The sequence below is a fragment of the Stegodyphus dumicola genome, chromosome 9 (assembly GCF_044657685.1).
Source record: "Stegodyphus dumicola isolate Sdum_Otavi_A_Nest chromosome 9, ASM4465768v1".
NCBI lineage: Eukaryota > Metazoa > Arthropoda > Arachnida > Araneae > Eresidae > Stegodyphus > Stegodyphus dumicola.
Genome location: NC_140776.1, coordinates 36,189,994 through 36,211,311, shown reverse-complemented (window position 1 = coordinate 36,211,311; position 21,318 = coordinate 36,189,994). Strand labels below are relative to the sequence as shown.

The 21,318-nt window shown below is 33.2% G+C and overlaps 1 protein-coding gene across 2 annotated transcripts in view; it reads right to left on the bottom strand.

Annotated features, from left to right (window-relative positions):
• LOC118193346 (cell adhesion molecule Dscam1-like) overlaps positions 1–21,318 on the bottom strand; it is a 672,928-nt gene that overhangs the window by 202,105 nt on the left and 449,505 nt on the right. For both annotated transcript variants that reach the window (XR_015042955.1, XM_085823337.1), the window contains exon 7: positions 17,674–17,940. Coding sequence is in view for 1 of the 2 variants with exons in the window: in XM_085823337.1 (XP_085679463.1) it covers positions 17,674–17,940 (267 nt within the window). In the remaining variant the exon portion in view is untranslated. The remainder of the gene's footprint in view (positions 1–17,673; positions 17,941–21,318) is intronic.

The window sequence follows — 21,318 nt, the reverse complement described above, 5'->3', positions numbered from 1 at the left end:
CAACAGTTAGAAAAAATGAAATTAATGAATTCGTTTTAAACATGCAAAGTTGCAGAAATCGTATGTACAGTGGAAATGAAGCTCATACTTAAGTTGCATCAATAAAATATCCTTCGCATGGTTTATACATTTTTTCAAATAAAAGTAAACAATTATATAAATATAATATTGACACACAAAGAATTGGCGAAAACAAACATTTGTGAATTTTAATAGCAGAATTCATTTTCAGGCATAAACTATGTGAAAGCTATAAGCTTTATGTGCTGAATGTTTTAACTATCTTAGAAATGAAACAATTTAATATTACAGGGTTTTAGGAAAGTAAAATACGAAGTAAACACATTTGTATACTTCATAAATATCCTCAAATTTTATCCCTCTAAATCTAAATAAGTAAATTTAAAGCATTTTTCGTCGAAATGTTTAGCTGTCTCATTATTGTATAAAAAGTATATAGATATCCACATATCAAAATGTGTTACAAATTCTATCATCGAATTCCCTTTCCAGGAACAGCATTTAGGTATGAGATGTGAGGATTTCTGGGATGACTTTCCATTTCCGTCATGATACATTATCAAAATCGATAGCATTGCCTACGTCAAGTAAGTCCTGATACTTACGCAGAAAGAAGCTGAATTCATCTCACGTAGACCCTTTAAAGTTTAATATAACTCTAGAATATATCTCTGAAATCTCGAAAGGATTGCTTCTAAGATACCTAGCTCGACATTTTGCCAAAGTATTAAATGTAACATTATACAATAATTAAAAGCAATACACATTTTTCCTATATAAATTACAGCTAGTGCACTAAATTAAATTTGATTACACATTTTAGCGTATCCTGTAAAATATAAAGTCTTACGAAAGATTTTGCATTACTGTGCAATAATATTTATTTTCAGCTCTATAAAACATCATTTAATATGTTGCATTAACAACCACTAATAACTTTTATTAAACTTGATTCATTTGCTCTATCAAAAAAGGAGTGCAAAATGTTTTAAAATAAGGTATTAAAATTCAGCTTTAAAAAGAAGAAGGAAAATGAAAAGGAGAAAGAAAGGTTAAGGAAGTATGTTACTATCTGGTTTTTAAAATTTTGACATGATATATTTGCTAAATTTTAAATATTAATTAAAATTTCAATCACTCTTTATTATGCTCATTGCGGGTCGATCATGTTTGTAAAATAATTGAGCCAAAGAAGAAAGCAGTTTTCATTAGCTGAGCATTTCAAAACGGAAAAAAGGGTTTTGAGACAGCAATTAAATTTAATGAAATTATTAAACTACTTCAGAACTTGTCTTATTTGAAGATGCTTTAAATTTTTCTGCTTTTGACCTTAAATAAAATTTAAATGCTTTTAAGCATATGTTAATGAACAAGAACTTAAAATGCAAATTCTAATTTGTCTTCAAAGAGATAGTAAATGCTGCTCGAAGTCTTGAATTTAAATGAAGGAAAAATCTGGATCATTTACGAAAATAAACAGAAAATTAGAAATAACTTCTGTGTGCAGTTGTACGTTTCAAGAAATAAAAAAAAAAATTTATATTGGTGCAAGTTATTTCATGCTTTCGGGTTTTATTTTGAAATATAATTTGTCGTAAAATTTATTGTCATTGTTAAAATATTCACTGTTAAAGTAGTCAGATAACTTCTGTATTTCGATAAATTATGTAAGGAAATGGTATTATCCTTGTCACGAAATCATGTTTATAAGATTGCTCAAGAAAGAGGATAAGCACTTCTGAAACCTGCAAGAAAAATTGCTCCTAGCGGTTCAAAATTGCTTTCAAGCTGCGAAAATCACCACATGTCGTTCACTGAGTGCCAGATTTTGCCTCTAATGTCCTATAAGGGACTGGCCTAGGAAGTTCAGTAGAATTCAATAAGTCCAGCAGAATTGTCACTAAGGTCCAGCACGCTGTCCGTATGTCTCGATTTAACCTCTTGATATGTTGGATCTCTGGATCTATCTTCAAATATATTATGGAATAAGAAGTACTCCACAATATCTTATATGTAGTAAGTATTTTGAAACGTAAAGTGTTTCAAATTAAAATTAAATAAAATACACAATAAACGAGATTAATAGTATCATGCATACTGTAACAGGTAAGTGAATAAGCAAGAAAAAGAAGGTGTAGAGATATTAGGATTTTTAGAAGTCGTAGAGATGAAAAATTAGCCTTCGCCGGAAATCAAACCGCGGACCTCTGGAATACCGTCCCAGTGTGCAGAACCTCTATACCACGAAGGCACGCCAAGGAGGGGGGAGAAATACCTTGTAGAGGAAAGCAAATATACAACAAATAAAAAAAAGTTTTCCAGGAAAAAGTATTTCGAAATGGGATTCATTATTTAACCGTTGGTTACATTCTCCTGCACTCTGAACACAGGTTGGGTCTCACGGGCCAGGCTATCAGCATGGGCTGAGCTATCATTCGCAGTGGTTTTCAGCTACTTCATCAGTCTGTCTGTGAGTTTCGTTAGTGATGAATGTTCAATACTATACTCCTTAACAGAAAATTAAAATATGCCAGATTTTCTCCATGACGTTCAAGAAAGGAGAAATGCTTAACAACAAGTTTCCCATTCATGATCTATAGGATTCAGGTCCGGAGATCTAGCAGGCCACGGCAGATGCGGAATGGTTTTATTCTTCAGATAACTCCACTCTACTCGAATTCTATGAGGGTGGGAGTTATCCTTCATAAATATCGCAGCGATACTTGATGGAGCGAGCGATAAAGGGACGCAGAAGATATTGCAGAATTTCTTCGCCATATCGGACGGCTGGTACAAAATCAACAAGAATCACGTAGTGGTAGGTGGAGCCATTCGTTTCTATCGCGTATTATAAAGAATATAATATTATTATTCTGTATTTTTCTTTATATGGTGGCTGAACATAAGCTTGGAATCCAGGGTGATATCAAGCTAGATAGCTTTACTTCGCTAAGAAAATAGGTTAACCTCATTCATATGTTTATTCGAATTGTCTTTTCGAAAACTCATTTTGGGAGATTTTTAAAGAATTTAGTGAGATACGACATTTTGTGTACAAGTGCTTAAAGACGCCCAGACAAAGCTGAACGCATTGCTGTACTGTTTTGATGTTAAAATTCTACCTTGGAGAACTCCAGTATTCATATTGCGAGTAACAGAAAGTGGCGAGTTCATTCAGGCACACAATTTGCAGCTCTAGAGAAAGGAAATGGTACTAAATCATGGTACTTAATGATGTACTAAAGCAATATATGTTGAACAAGCTTATAAAGCAAACCGGTATGTTACACCCTGTCCAATGCTTTAACGGTATCTGGGAAGACAGCGACAGTAATTTGTAGCGGAACACCTCTGTGTTCTACCTCACACCACACATTACAATCATGTGTTGGTGTGAGGTACTGTGATTTATTCGAAATCCAAATAGTTCTGGAGAAAGGTTTTTGGTAATATTGCAGTGCTGGAGAAGTAGATGCAGGATGATTCTTTCAGCATTTAAAAGAACACTGAGCAAGCTGATGGACCTATAGCTCTACAGGAACATATGATTTTTATTTGACTTGTAAAACGTGGCTATTTTTGCAGTTATCCAACTTTGATGAGGAAAGTAACTGAACTGCAATTAGGAATTAATGCTTTTGGCAGTATTGGTCATGGCAGGAGAAGAAATATGCTTCAGAGGTTTGTTTTTGATTTCGTCATGTCTAGTCGCTTTTATAGTTTTGAGTTTCTTAATGATGTTCAAAATTTGTTTTAGAGGCACACTCTTAGCACTGTTATTTGTTCCAAGTTGTTGTTATATGAAATTTATAATTTCTCTATTGATTTATCCTCATCTCAGTTGATGATATTATCGTCATATGGCCAGGGGCATATGTGGGAAGTGTTTACCAGTTCATCAGCAATATAGTTCGCTTTTGTTAGCGTCAGAATACACTATTTATAAAGTATATTGAGTATCCTCTAATTGGAAACTCTTTCAAGAATTGTTTGTTCTTAATATGGGAAAGATTTGAGACAGGAAATGATATAGCGACTTGAAAATACGGTCGTAAGAAATAGTGGGTGGAATGAAATTTTTGTTTTGCTGCAAATAAAGATAAAAACTTACATCTTGAAATGGTGTTTGAAAATTCCTAAGACTCTTTGGTTTTCCTTACACAAATGTCTTGAGACGCTCGTTGAATTCAGTTCAGCTGGTGAGAGGAATTGTTGGAGAAGATATTTATGCAGAACCAACGTACTGTAGAAAAAGGTGACAGGATTACGATTAGATGAGGCAAGATTATCAGACTCAGTATCATGTGGACAGGGAATGTTGAAGATGAAAAATGCCTTCGTACGGTGAGCCTAATATTTGAAGTTATAACAGGGAAGAGAAAACGGATTTCATTGCTCTGAGCCAGGTTGGATAATAACTGTTCCTGGTGTTTTTGTGCTGGAGTTACTTTAGTAGGTGTATTTGGTGTTCCACTCTCCACTGGCTATGTTGACAGGTTTTAGTGAAAAAATGCTATTGAGTACGTTAATATCAATAGTGCAACTGATCGATATGTAACTACTTTTTGTCACGAATGAATCTGATGAGTGTGCTTTTAAAGATTGGTGTGCGTGTTGTTCCTGTAGTGATTGGTTTTATCACGTAGGTTATAGTGCCACAGCCACATCATACAAGCCTGTAGGCCAGGTAACTTTGGAAAGAGTACGTTGTATGAAGGTTTAAGGAGCCGTCTCCTGGGTAAAGAAAATATCTGGGATAAGGTTCTCAATGCAGCTAATGTGTTTCTTTCTTTTCTTCGTGTTGTTAGCATTCTGTGTGAGTATGACTAACTCTTCGGTGTTATTCTGGGAGCTATGATTAGATATAAGCAAGTAAATCTACAGAAGCTCCGTAAGCATGACGAATATTTACACATGTCCAGAATATGCCTTGAGTTTACTCATGCTATCTGAATAAAGTTCTAGATTTTCAAAATGTTGAGAAATCCATACTCTTGCTGCTACAGCATGCTTGCTCATTTCGGTAATTATTAGTGATAGCATTTAGTAGAAAGAGAAACTGCATTACGACAGGTGCTGTTGAATCAAAATTTTAGTATTTCAGGTGTGTAGCTGTCTCAGCTGCGGGTTGCAAAGTCTTTGTATTATTGATATTCCTCTGATTTCGTGGAAACCTGAGAAACTGGCTGGGCGCAGTCCATAGTAACGTGCACACTTTGGAGAAGCTATTCTCTCTCAGCTGCAGACCTTGTTTCATGGTCTCCAACACAGCAGACGACGTGGGATTGTCGGTGCACTGCAACGATCTATGTTTCAATTCCTGGCACATGTAGCATTGTGCAGGGCTACCTGTAGCACCGTGCAGGTTGTCTGCAGAATAACTACATTTTTACCTTGATATGCCTCAATCGGTAATATAGGATCTGCTTTTGTTTCGGTTTTAAGAAAATGTTTTAGAAAGACAGGTAAAGCCTTACGCTTTCTTCTATTGCATAGTGGGGTTATATGTTTCGGTTATAAAGCATATGTTCGTGATTTCATTAATAATACTTGTTATACAGGAGTTGACAGAGTCCACGTATTACAGCTTAGTTTTTTCCCTGGTAATTCAAAATTGCGAGAAGACATGCTCACTCATTTCTTCAATTATTTTTGAATCAATCCGTGATTATTGGAGTCTAGAGGAATAAGTAAGCTGGAAAAGATTTTCTTTCGTGCCTTGAAATATGCTATGGTCGGTGGTCAGGATTTTGCAAATCGTCGGTGTAGATGGGTGAAGCTTTTATTCATTCAGGATGTTGATTAGTGTTTTGAAATGGCCGTGTAGTAGTCTGAGAATTGATTAAATGTAGAGAAAAAGAAGCAGGCAGGCTGACGTGATCATTGGCTGAGGAGAAATTTACTTAGACGGAGGGGGATCGAATTACCGTGATATCGTTCAATGAGGTGGAATGATTTATTCAAGCCTACAGGCTTTTTGATTGGTCTGCTAAGACTTACGTTACCTGCTTCATATTCATGTTGATATTGAGAGGTTCTTGATTTAGCTGGCAGACGTGGTTGCTTGTATTAAATTGAGATGATTTTAAATCGCGTTTAGTCTTTTTGCTAGTCGGCAGCAGGATGAAAGTCGATCGAAAGAGGCTTCAACTTCTCCTTAAATTGTGTTTCCAGATGTTTGGTCATTTCGGTTTTGCCAAACTTTTTTAATTTGTAGTAAGGCGTGTGTAGTGAAACAGCGACACACCTTTTCTAGTGAAAGTTGATTATAATCGCTTAGCGACGTCATTCATAAGTAGTTTACATTCTTGCAAGTTTTTAACTGCAGTGGATGGTAATGCTTTCAGTGCTAAGTTATTCATTACTTGCTATAACCCCAGTTGTGAGTCATTGTCGTGGAGGGTATTTTTCTTGAGATGAAGAACGTCGGATGGAACAAAATATGTTGCAGTTATCAAAGGGAAATATAAATCCAGCCGAAGAGATGAAGGATTGACAATCCACTAAGGGACTCCTCCTAGGGTTTCCTTTCTTTGTAATTCTCAATGGAATTTCCATAAGGCCACTGACTGTAGATGATACTATGACTTGAAAAGAACGGAAGAAAATATAAAATCTAAGTAGGCAAAATGCATTGTATGACGTAATTAAAAAAATATTGCAGTACTATAAGAGGAAAAGCAGTTCACAATTAATCACATGATAGAGTAGCAGCTGTTCAGAATGAGCGTCAAATATAAATAAGAAAAGTAGTTCCATCGTATTTATATCAGCAATAAAAGTAGCTTAAATGTATGTGTAATTTTGAACGAAAATATGTAAGACGGACATGAACGAAAAATGGCAGTCAATGAGCAACACCAACAACGAGCTAACAAGTCCGAGCTCCCTGATATGTATTTATAGTGTAATATGGGTACATACGAGTATATAGCGTAAAATGAGCTTCTAGAAATTTCGGGGGAAAATCCTTCTCCCAAGCGCATTAGGAAAGTATTTCGCATTTCGTTTATACTATTTTTACAATTTGAGTGTTGCCACATTCAGAACAAAAATGATCAACAATTCCATACAAGACACAAACACCTATATAAAAACCGTACCACCAGAATACAAAACACATAAATAAATAATTATATCAATTTACAATGTAACTACAAGATAATAGAAAATAAATATTTTCACTTACGTACAGCACTATGATAATTTTACTTGTAACTTTAAATAAACAAGATCAGGGGTCCTATAATTGCAACGCATGAATGTTATGCAATATTTCAGTTGACAAATATTAACATAAGGTACGCCTGACAACAAGAACAAATAAACATGTGTTATAAGCTGTTTATTTCTTTTCTATCTATGGACCACGGACCAATACTTACAGCGCAGCTGAGAGAAATAAATTTACTGATCGTACCAACATGCAAATTTCTTAACTTTATCACAGTTCTTAGCCTGCCATCATATAGTGAGAAAGCAAAAACTCGAGTTAGTTTATTCTATCGCGTTTTTTCTTCTTCACTAGCAATCGTGCACATAAGCTTAGTCCATATCTCTATGTCTCTAAAAATATAAACACCGTAATTACAAGAAATAGATAACTTAAATGCATTTGTGGGGCGCGTAAAATTACTTTGGGAGCCGCTAGTTTAAGACAACTGCTGAAACATATTAAATATTTAAACCTTTAATTTTATGAAGTCTGAACAATTGATAACAGGGAGCATAATTATATTGCGTTTACTAAATAAACTGAATTATATGAAATATATTTCAGCGTTGTTATTGGATTTCTTTGGAATCAAAGAATACACTTTATTATTTACTTGATGAATGATATGTATAAGAATTTATACATTATTATTTACATAATGAATCATATACTTGATAGATGATGTGATATTTACTTGATGAACGATATACAATGTTGTTTACTTGATGAAAGGTTTATACATTATTATTTACTTGATGAATTCATTTATATATATTATTATTTACTTCGTGAATTCATTTATTATATATATTATAATTTACTTGATGAATGATTTATACATTATTATTTACTTGATGAATGACATGATAACAGTGATAGGAATTATATGCATATATGAAAGTAAAGGAATACTCACACTTTACAATGAATTATGAAAGCAAAATGCTAAAAATTTTTTGAAAATGTAACGAAAACTTTTACAGGTGAAGGAACGTTTCCTTACTGCTGATAGACATTCAAACAAATGGAAGCAAAAATAAGCAAATTTAAAATATCCCATAAACGAATAATTCATAATCAAATACTAGGATGTTTACCTCTTTATTCTACGTTGCGGTTTCTTTAGAACTATTTATAAAAATGTGCTTGAAATGGTACGCAAAGCTGAACACATTAACTAAGAATAAACAAAAAAATTAAATAGGAGAGAAATCCGGAAATGTGAAAAAGGATTTAAAGCCTTTTGTAGTCTTCAGGAAACATTTCTCCAAATTTGATCCTAATTATGCTCTGACGTACACTGATGTTTTGAATTTAGTTGAAGAGTAGGACAGAGTTCGGTGCATAAGGAGCTTTTCCTTTGTTATGCAAGAGCGGAGCATTCTGTGGAGAAAACGGCCTTTTAAAACTATTTCCAAGTAAGCAGCTTAAGATAATAGGATTACATTAGGAGACATAGAAAAGTTTCAAATATAAGCGCGTTTTGTAAATAAAGGGATATATAAAAAATTCAGAAAAGATTTTATTTTCCTTTTTTTAAAAGAACAGAAACTTGTTTTAATAAGCAACCAGGCAAAAATGGATAATTGATGAAAAAATGATTTAAAGCAGAATTATTATAATGTTTTATGAGCTTCGAAAAAAATAACTGATTGAAAAAAAAAAAGAAAAAAAAAAGAAGATATGCAGAATTTCTAATTTATTTTCTCTTCCTCTTCAATTAAATTTGCATTTCTACCCCGTAATTAAAATATGTATCGAAATAGAAAAAAACTTCGATTAAAAAAGGTCATTTCAAGCTCAGAATCTAGAACGCTGTAGAAAAAATTATTTCATCAGGTAAGCATTGATTCCACATTTCTTTTAGCGCTGGAACAGAGCGCAGCAATGCTTCAGACTGAAGTGTTGATTCTAACTAAACAGGACTGCGTAATGATATTTTAAATTCACCATACGCAAGATTATCAGATGATCATTGATAAAATTTGTTAAAGTTTTTTCAACATTATTTTTTTTAAATACATAAACGTTAACAGATACAATATGAGTTTTCGAATCTTTGTTATGCAATCCTACTGTGAATTACTCTTGTAAATCCTTTAGACATTTTGTAGGCTATTGGGTAGTGGGCTGAGTTAAAATCAAAGATTACAAATATCTGGAATTTCAGCTTTCTTTCTGTTGTTGTATTGAGAATACGGCAAAGCACACTAGGGCTATCTGCCTAAGGGAAGGGATGACTTCGTGGAGGATTTTCTAAGGAAAACTGGCTCGTATACACGTTACACATGGGGAAGACCAAGAAAACGTCCATGCAGCCAGCCCGTTCGCAGGAGCCTTCTTTCTGAAATACTTATTTTTATAAGAGTATAATAAGGCTTCTATTCTTCTACTAATCGCATCTAAGCCGCATTTATTACGGAAATATATATGTAATTGTACCTCGAAATCACGTGATACGATACACTTAACAATTGGAAAAATGATATTGCTATTCATTGTAAATATTATTTGGAAGAAATCTGGAGAGAGCTACAAGTTTAAGAAATAATTTAAAGGAGTATATGTTATAGAAGATCAACAGCGAGAAGTACAGGATATCTTAGAATACGAAGTTTACTATTTATATTTCTGGGCTTTGGCAATAGTAAGTGCTGCTAGGCGACTCCAGACAATTTTTTTAACCATAACGTCTTCTGAACGTTTTGCCATTTTAGCGTGATTTGTGTTATTTACAGTAAATTGAAAGATTCATCTCGGTCAGGAAGGGGCATTGACTCGGGAACATATTCGTGCTATTATTTTTCATAAATTTCTACGTAGATTACCAAGGCAAAAGTGCTTCGATTAACATAATTCTTTACAGAGCTATAAAGCACCATCCTACTGCACTGTAAAATACTGCTATAACGAATTCAGTCATGGTCGGCGTTCGCTCCAGGACGCATGCCGTGAAGGTTGCCCAAAATCGGTTGTTGTGCCAGAAACTATCGATGCTGTGCGTGAAGCAAGATTGTCATGTGACATACTGTGAGACTGAGGCATATGAAAAGCATAAATAAGATATTACACGCTGGCCGTAAAAATATTTTTTTTTTTTTTTTGCGTTGGATCCCTCATAATCTCACAAACGCTCAAAAGAAGGCTCGCATCGACTGGTGCAAGAAAATGTTCGGAAAATAAGTTCAAGGTGCATCAAAGTCTGTATAACATCTACACAGGTGACGAATTATGGATCTATGCATATCAGCCCGAAACAAAACAGCTGTCGACAGTCTGGGTCTTCCAAGACGAGCCAAATCCAACAAAAGTTGTTCACGGAAGAAGCACATCGAAGCAAATGGTTGTCTGTTTCTTCGTAATTACCGGTCACATGGCGACAGTGGCGTTAGAATGATCAATTCCAATTGGTAGACGACCATCTGTTTGCCGGACGTCATCGGAGAAATTCGAAAAAAAAGGAGAAGAGGCGAACCGTTCTTCATCATGGACAATGCAATCACTCACGCATCGGTTTAAACGAAGGAATTTTTGAGGGCCAGCACATCGAATTGATGGATCATCCGACTTACAGTCCTGATTTGGCATCCGATTAATTTTTTTTTTTTATTCCCGCGTATCTGAGGCAAATTATGTGTCCAGCGATTTGCGACAAGCGACCCGAAGAAGCGATTGATGCGTTTAAAACGCATATACTGAGTAGTTTACTAAGCCAGAAATATAAATAGCAACCTTCGTATTTTCGTTTTGCTTAAACTGTCGAAGCTGAGAGTATGTGTTAATAAAACAGCAACCAGTAGTATTTTGAAAATATTTATTAGCATTATAAAAATGATTATGTAATTATATATATAATTAAGTTTTGTACATTCCCCTTCGATACGTGTCCAGACACCTGAACTAGATTGCATACAGGTTTCATAATGTGCTACGAAAAGTGAATTAATCTCGAATATTTTAATAGCTTTGATAATAAATATCGTTTGATAGAAAGTGAAACTATAGCTATGTCAATGTTATAAATGTTTCTTTATCATCTAATTCCCACTTTAGTCTTGTAGGCGATATACTTTGTCTACCCAGAAAGAGCTGAAAACACATCTTTCATTTTGGCACATATGATTTTTTAAAGAAGAATAAGGAGGAAGAAGAATATGAATTTTTATTTTACAATTTCATCATCCATTATTTTGTGCTTTTTTGCTATGTAAGCCTACTAAATACAATTCATTTTTCAAGACTTGTAAAAATAATAAAAAAGTGAAATAAACAAAAAATAAACATAAAGAACCTTTTTAAATTTATGTTCATTTATTAAGCATCTTTGATTCATTTTCATATGGCTCTAATTACTTTTTTTTGGGCATCACAAAATTTAAGAATCATAACGAAGCTTTCTGCAGTGTACCCTTAATTCAGTTCAATACTTATATAAATGCACAATTTCAAATCTATCCTTTAACTCATATTTTTGTAAGAGTAAAAAAAACGTGTATATATTTATAAGTTACTAGAGATTTATTGATGCGGATCTTACTAAATACAATGTTATTTTAGGAAGAAACTAAATATGTAAGTATCAATGAACAGTAACCTATCCTTAATTCAATTCATCACTTATATATATGCAGAATTTCAAATCTATACTTTAACTGACATTTGAAGGAGTTGAAAAAACGCTTGTGTACATCTATACGTTAGTAGATATTTATTGATGTAGAGCTAACAAAATATAGTGTTTTTAGGGAGAAACTAGATGTGTAAGTATCAATAAGCATGGTTTTAAAAATATTTAATTGAATTTAAAGGGAGAAAATTGGTCATACTCGGAATTAATTGAATATTTTCGAAAACAGCATTTAAATACTAATAGCACTAAACAAAAGAGTATAAAATTGCATACAAAATGCAGTTTCAGTTATAAACTGAGATATAAATTAATTTAAATTAACCGTTTTTATATGTGTTTTCTTATTCAGGGAATAAAAAAGCCCAAAGACTACATTAAAAATACAGTTAGTGCAGCCTAATTTAGCCATTTAGATTTTTATGACACATTTACGTTTTATTATATGCCTGCGACACAATCTATGGCAACCACAAGATTCTTTCGAAACAGAAAAAATAATGCCAATAACATTTTTTATTATTTATTTATTACGTGCCCATATTTAGGAAGTATACAGAAAAAAAGGAATGCCCCGTGCAGGACTTTTTGAGGGAAGCTGGTTCGTATCCACTTTACACATGGAAAAAATCACGAAACCGCCCATGCAGCCAACCCACTCGCCAGGACTAGCTCCGAACCGAATTACCAGTATTCATCGGATTTTATCTCTGGGCTGGTGGTGGGCCTGGCGGTAACATTTCAATGGTAAACTCTATCCCTTCACTATAGTGGTTTTGCTTTATTTGTCTTTTTGTGTGCGAGAGACTTTGGAAAATAAAATTTAAAAATATATATAGCCGTCGACAAACGCCTCTTGAATTAAACATAAAATTTCTATAAATCATACTTTATATGTTACAAAATAATAAAATTTAGTGGTTTAATAAGAAAAAGTGCTGGGAACAGAGATTTTCTTTGGTGAATTATTATCTACCCATTCTTGTGTAACTTGCAGCAAATGTTAAACATGAATATAAACCAACTTAAATAAAATAAGAATTTATATTTCCTAAAATATTGTGCTCCGGTTTACTATAAACAATTGTATAATTGTTTTTTTGCTGACTTTGAAACAAAAATTATAGTTTTCTTTCTTAAACTATGTACTAGAATGATAGAAATTAATAAATTAAATAGTTTATGTGATAGATAAGTATATGTGATTTCTTAATAGCTAAGGTTTTAACTAAGTCGAATTATGAGCAAACTCAATCTATTTACAATATATAATTTACTCTTTGAATCACAGTGCTCATTAATGTACTTGTGTTACGTGTATTTAGCACTATCAGTAAGTGTTTGCATTTGTGCAACCTGATGCATCAGTGCAGACCCCCCCCCCCCCGATATCCATTTTTCCGTTAGCTATTTCGTGTTAGTGCATTAAATGGTATGCTAATGAAATTTGTAGAAGTTATCCGTTAAACACACATAGATATTAGAAAAGAACCATATAGCCGATTTTAATGAAAAAATATGTATATAAATATATATAATTTAAATTTTCTCTCGGATATCTACTTTTGGAAATTATTTACTTATCGCACATTTCATTAGTATTTAGTCATACGAATTTCAAGTATGCATTTTAAATTTCTTCATTAAAATGTATAATTTTCTAAATCAATAGCAAATGTTTCTAAATCAATAGCGAATTTCAAGTATGCATTTTAAATTTCTTCATTAAAATGTATAATTTTCTAAATCAATAGCAAATGTTTCTCTTAAAGCTCTCATTATCCTTCTGACCTGTTAAAAGCTCGGACAAAATCGACCATCTGCTCGACAAATTGCAGCAGTTATCATTCAATGCAATGATTCAATTCTAGCTCAAGAATTTCTGAAAGAGAATCAATGACATATTATCATTTCTGACAACCCTGTAATTCTGGAAATCTTTCTGAAACTTCCGTTGTTAAAGCCCGGCACTAGAGAAAGATTGACGGGAAAACTTCTAGCGAATACTTTGGAAGCAATACGGCTTTTCCTGAGTTCACTTTTGATTCATACTGCATTAAGAAATCTTTCAAATTAAAACAGCTTATCGCATTTTACCGCTTGCTCTTAGTAGAAAGAGGATCTGAAATATCGCTTAAGGGAAAGAAATCTTGTTCTTTGTTAAGTCTTATCACAAAGACACATTCGTTCCTGTAACTAACACCTTAATTTTGATAAAATATTTCAATAAAAAGCATTTTTGATACTGGAAGTTTTACAAATTTCCTTACATTATTTATTCTTTAAGAAAAACACTTTCTTTGAAATATGTAATATTTGAGTTTGAGATTGCAATTCCTTATTATGATAACTTATAATATTGTTACGAAATGTACAGGTGCGGTGAGATAGCTTCCCCAAAAAGAAGTTTTAGGGTTGCCATAAAATGGCATAGGAACGCAAAGTTGCCGCATTTGGCGAGAAATTGCCCATTTGGCGACAAAATTGGCGATATGCCATGGAAGGATGGAGAGCCTTCTGGAATGAATTCTTACCGGTTTAGCCCAGAATGTTCTCGAACACAAGCCGAAAGCTATATAAACCCTGCTGGTCCGCAGTCAGTTAGTGTGTACCTCGTCTAGCGAGTTGATAGTCAGTCATTGAGCGAGTGTCTTCTAGAGTGCGAGTTAGTTAGTTTGAGTCAGTGGGTCTCGAGTTAGTACTTGCGGAGTCGCTCCAGTTGACAGCCGGGCAGCGAGGGCCGAGTGGGTCGTCGAGTGCACCGAAGGAATCTCTTAGTGTATCGCGGTTAGTGCATCGTCGAGAGAGCGTGTTGAGCGCCAGGATCGACTGAACCGAAGATTCAGGAGCTGTGCTTTGTCTGACGTCGAGTGCATCGCGAGTTGTAGCGTGGAGAGTCTCGAGAGTACGTGGAGTTCCGAGAACGACCGAGCAGAGTCAGGAAACTGTAATCTGCTTTACAGTGAAGCTATCTTCCCCGTTACAGCCTGATAACCTAGAGGCTGTGTCGCTGATTTTTTCAGCGTGTTTCTTGTAGTTCTTCTACGACTGTGTAAACGGGTTATAGGAGCTGTCCTGAGAATATTGGTAAATAAAGTGTGTTTCGCTACTTCATCAAGTGCCGTCGTTATTCACTCCAAATCTACGAACCCCATACGAACGCGAAGGAAGAAAATAATGTAACAACTAGTGTCAGAAAAAAAACGTAGCAATATAATTATTAATTACATGATAATTAACAGTTAAATTATTTTTTCCTAACAGTGAAACATTGTCATGAAAGTGAAATTACGTGTTTAATGTTTGGTATAATGCTTGCTCTCCAAACCAAATTTAATTTCCATTTCACTATGATGTTATAAATTAGAAATGCTAACATGCAATTAAGCATCGTACATAGATATAATACATTTACTTATGGTAATAATGTTGTTAGTTATAATTTGTGCTACAAAATTTAATTGAGAATTCAGCCAATGTTTTGTCTAAAACTGCGTAACCTTATATTAAGTACCATAATTTTTCTTTTGCGCAAAACAGTCACACAAATTTAACATAAAAGCAAAGAGTGAAGTCTTATTTTCTTATCAGTTGTGATTCCGTGTACAGTGAAATGTACTTGCATTAGTTAAGTATTTTCAGCATTCTGCATTTTTTGGTAAGTGTATTAACTTAGCTACCGCAAATAGAAAATGGCAAGGAAACGCAGGTTAAATCGATTATGCAGCTAATACAATAAGAAATATTATTAATCTAATAATTGTGCAGTAACACTAATGAAACATTTCAGTATAATTTTATTCTGGGAATATAATTATTTGAAATAAGCACAGCTCAATTCTAAATTTAACCAAGACAACGTCAGTCTCGGCGGTCAGGGATTCTATATTATTCCTAATCTGTTAACAACCTATAAATAGAACTATCATGTGAACATAATTTATCTCTCTTTTGTCAAAAAAGCCACATAAACAAAGAAATGGTGCCTTGGAGTCGAACCGAGGTTTAATGGAATAGCAATCACTTGCCACGTCCGAGAAAATAAATAAATATATTGATAAAGTTCGTATTTAATCAGTATATATAAATAAATATACTGATTGTGCGTATTTAATCAGTATATACAAATAAATATACTGATGTTATATCTAAAAATGAATTATCATAAACGCAGCCAAATAAATATACTGATTAATAAGTTCGTCTGCACAAAACAAAAATAAGGGGGGGACTCAGCTCTATATCTTCCATCCTACTGGGCCGATTATGAAATTTAACTTGCGTTTTCTGTGTCTAATTTATATATAACATTTATAATAAATTTATATATAACATTGTTCAAGCATAGGCATTTTCATATAAAACTCATATTCTGCAATGACATACAGAGGTTTTCCATACTTCGACTCTACTAATCAAATTATGCCAAAGTGCTGATCTTTGTGCCATAGTGCCAAGCTTTGTAGAAACCGCATGACTAGTTTTTAAAACGTTAGCATTCAAAGCCTTAGCTCCCAGATGTTAATTGAATATTGTATGTATTTATAATATCTCGTGTTTTACTAAACTTTTTTTTATCAAACTTCTTTCACAATTCAAAATTTAAGTTCAGTTTGAATAAAATTCGCAGACATTTTCGGATTTACTTTCAAAATTTGTATGTTCATAAATTTTATGAATTTTTCGAAACGTTGTTCAATTATAACTTACAAAGGTTTTTTATCACCTTAAGGTAGATGTATTTCTAGTCTACCTGCAAAACAATTACAGCTTTTTATTCAAAATTACCCAAGATATACGAGAATTTATAAATTGGCGTGTTTTGAAATTTGTCATATTTGTTGTAAACGATAGTAATGCCAAATGTGGTTTACGCCCTTTGTTAAAATTATTTAAAAGAATGAACGATGCATTATTTCTTCCGTTCATACACAAAGAAAGGGAAATGAAAATAGGCTACCATAAACTGAGAATTTTGTCAAGCGAAATATTTTTAGCACGACCTGAACAAAGTGCGCCAAGATAAATTTTTAAATTTCTCTGTAAGTATGTCACCAAATTTTACAAACATTTATATTTAGGGATAATTTGAGCAGTAGAATCGATTATGAAGTAAAATAGGTATGTAATTGTATAAAAGGTTAACTTTATGTCTAAATACATATGTTTACAACAATATTATATATAAATCTAATATATATTCTCTCGCACTTTCGAGACACGATAAAAGCAAATTAAATTTCGTCAATCTGCACAGTAGAACGAAAGATACAAAACTGCCTCACCCCCCCCAATTTCTCTTCAAATTGTGCATCTTAATGTACTCCGAAACAAAATATTTAATTAAAATTTGTTTTATATAACTAAAATAACTTTAGATGTTATATAATTTTCTAATCAAAAATATAACAATTATGAATTTCTGCTCTACATAACTGTAAGTAATGTGAATGATTATGCGCGAAATAAGTTTCACAAATCTACAGCAAAATAGCCAAAGACAAAAAATTCAGAAGTCAAAATTTTGTGGAAAAAGAAAATAGTATGACTTTTGTTAAAAGTGAAATATTGTATTGTCTAATGTTGCTTGGAATTAAACTAAAGCTAATAAAGTCATGGTATTGGTAAAAATTGATTCATGGTATTAAACATTTATTATAATACACACACACACACACACAAATATATATATATGATTAAGATACAAATTTTATAAAATCCTATTTTATCATGTAATCACATGTTCAGCAACCAAAATAATCAATAAATAATAACGCAAAACATCACTGATTCTTTGTTTATCACTTACCACCTAGCACAAGCTGTGCAGCGTCTTGGGCGGATTCTTTATCATTATAGACAAAGCACTGATACATCCCTCGGTCTTCTCGCTCAACAGGACTGATACGGAGCTCCTCTCTGGAGACTGTTATTCTACGAGAAGAGAGCACTGGCACCATATCTTTCCTCCAACTGATTATGTGTACTGGGTGTCCAGTGGCATTGCATGTAAAAATAGCTGTTTTACCGACATCTACTATCTGTGAAGGCGGAACTGCGCGCACATGAAGACGATCTGGAAATAAAGTATTTTTTTATCAAAAACAATATTTTATATGAATAATAATGGATGCTGGTTGGAGAAGTCAAACAAGAAGAATCAGAGAAACATATATAAATTTTACAGGACCCGTTTCGATGATTCTTTAGTTAAACCATGGAAACCAGTCCTGCAAAATTCACAAATATTATTATTGTTTGTCTGATTATTGTTGTTTGATTTCTTCAATAACCATTACTTGGCGTGTTAAACCTAAATGAATGCTTGTATTTACCATTTCATACAGGTAGTTGAAAAATCCGTAATGATTTAAATATTCATAAAACTAAGCAGATGAGTTAAAAATTGACTCCATTAGATCACCCAGACGAGCAAGTGGCTAATAAATCTGACTACAGTACCGAAGGGACCAGGATTCCGGAGAAGGCGTGGATGTAAATTATTTGTACCTTGATAGGAGGTAACGCTGACACGCATATTAGCTCCCACCATAATAAAGTAACCACCATTTCTGGCCTTAGTAGTGGGCGACATCTATAACGACTAGTTTCCACCATTGGGGTAGGGAAAAAGTGACTGTGGGATGATGTTCCTATCAGGTAACAAAGTCAACAAGTTTCCCATCGGTAACAAACGGAATTTCATGCTTTCAATGCGAAAACAATATCATACTTGCAAATCATTTTAATTTAAATTATGCTGAATTAAAAACTTTTTATTTGTTTTTTATGAATTTTTATGAATTTCTCTGCATTAATCCAAAGGACGTTAGCCTAGAAGAGCTATTCATTTCGTTTTAGCGTTTTGCGTTCAAAACTTTAAATGCCTGTTCACGTTTCAAACTGTTGCCGCCGAATATTACAGCTCTGTATTACATTTAAAGAAATTAAATTATGAAGAATCAAAACTTTAACAAATTTTTGATTAAAAAACTCAACGATTTCAAAGCGAAAAGGGCAACACTGTACGAAAAAAAAAAAAAAAAAATATCTTCAGCGCGCAAAACTGTGTATCGGAAATTATAAAGATATGCTTACTTTAAAATTATTTTGCGATATTGCTGCTGAAATTAATCTTATGGTTTAATTGCGACGAACATCATATTTAATAAATAAAGGTAGCCCACAAAACCTTAAAAAAACGCCCTTTTACGCGTAACGTAAAATCTGAAAGCTTTCAGATTTTTTTCCTACATATACGTTTTTTTTTGTGCTTAGGTGTTCTTGCTTACAATAATTCTTTCCACCCAAATAGTTTCTTTTATGTCTTAGTGTTTCCATGTACGACTCTTATCCGAAATTGTATCTTAGCTGTAAATTTTGTTTCACCAATTTGTAAGTGATAAACTGATGCACATACAAGTGAAATTTATCATATTTATTTATGAATAAATTTGTAAAATTTAGTTACTAATGAACATTTTTTGCAATATATGGTTATTGAAAATGCTTAGAAATAGCCAAAGCGGTTGCCTTTCTTTAGTAAATTTCTGCCTTTTGAACAGATTTTGCACAAAGAGGCGTCGAAATTATACTTGATATCAGACTAAATCCTCTCATGATTTATAATTTTTCTATAATACTTCTATAGATGGGTAAAAATTATGCATCGTTTTACCATGCACAATATCCTGACGCATTGATAGCGAAAAGAAATCTACAGGAGCGAGGTAGCATTTCCTGAAATATAACTATTCTAAGATCATGTATAAGATAAAAGATCTGATATATTACATAAGCATATCAATTATTTGATATGCTTATGTAATGTATCATTAATTATTATGTAATGTATCATGTAAGTTAGGTAATGTATCATTTATACATACAATTCCCATCCACTGATTTTTCAAGTGTTCTCTACATTTTAAATACCAGAAACGCTACAATATGTTTTATAGTTTAGAAATAACACGTTTTTTTATCGTTGGCATCAGATGTCAAGGGATCTTATGATTGTGTATTTCCAGTCTTTTTTTCGATTCTAATACAAGTTAGAAAATGTAACCTTTTAAATAAAGAAATGAATTAAATGCCTGAAAATCAACTGTATATCAAACTTAATAATATTAGACAGTAAATAAGTTGCTGAACCTTCTGCCGAATATCAATACAAAACATTGCTTTTGAATAAATTATCTAAATAAAAAAATTATTTTAAGCAATACTCAAGGATTAACTTCTGTTTCCAATGCATTATCTAGCTATAATCAAACTTGTTTCAGAATATTTCTGTTAATTATAGTAATTTAAGAAAATAATCCTTTTGCTATAAAGTTTCAACGGCGGAAATACTGTAATCATGTAATTAATGATGAGAATATTTCGGAATGTTTACGTGTGCAACATATATCTTTAAGGAGACGATTAATAGCTGGTATTTTATGAAACCTGAATACTGGCATAAAATTGGCTTGTGATTATGGTAGCTCACGATGTTAACTAATATGGGAAATATATTACCATTACCTTACATCTGATACAATGACTAGTAATTACCCAAGACAGCTTAGATTTACAGTTTATAATCTCAAACCGGGAAATGATCTGAATATTTGGTACCAAGAATCTCCCTCGCATTTAATATCTACATTTATTGATGAAATATTTATAAGATTGCTTAATTCTAAGCAGTACTAATACGAAACAATCCGTACTGCTGTACTGACAAATAATTTATAGGCTTGCCGCCCAGACGGTGTAGTGCTTAGGGTAGCCTACTACGATAACAAAGGGCTCGGGTTCGAACCTTGAAGAATGCCTAGATGTTTGTAAATGTAGAGTGGCTTTGCGACATGGGGGCACTCTAAATACATGGCGAACCAAAAGTTCTTTCGAGAAGTTGATGGTAGAGGAAGAATAGTGAGAGTCCGTTGAGCCTATAACCCAAGGGTGCTCTTCATCAAAATTGGAACTGAACTGAGTGAAGTCGTCGTGTCACCTGTACTCAAGGCTGTAGCCAACGATAGTCGCAGTCCAGTCTTGCTCTCGTTGCCACAATGAATTACGTAGGCTTATTCTGATGTTACTGTCAAATAAGTGAGGTAAGTCACAACAACATTTATAGGTCTTGAAACGAAGAAAAATGTTTTAGAGGATTTTATTTTTCAGTGCACAAAAGCATCTTATCGTAGCACATCGTCACGTAGTCGAGAAATCCAGCGGAATTTTTCAGATTCATTGCTTCGAAAAATTTTAAAATTCTGTACAAATTAAATACGAATTTGGAAATGTGGAGCACGTTTTTCTTTCATTCAGATTTCTCAGCTATATTTATGTTAATTTGGGTGTGCTATCCTTTTTTTTTTAGTCCAAAAGGGCTTTAGTAAGAAAAGGCTATGAGTCTCAAAACGTCATTTTACGTCTGTTCAATATAAAATACCCGTTTGGCCTT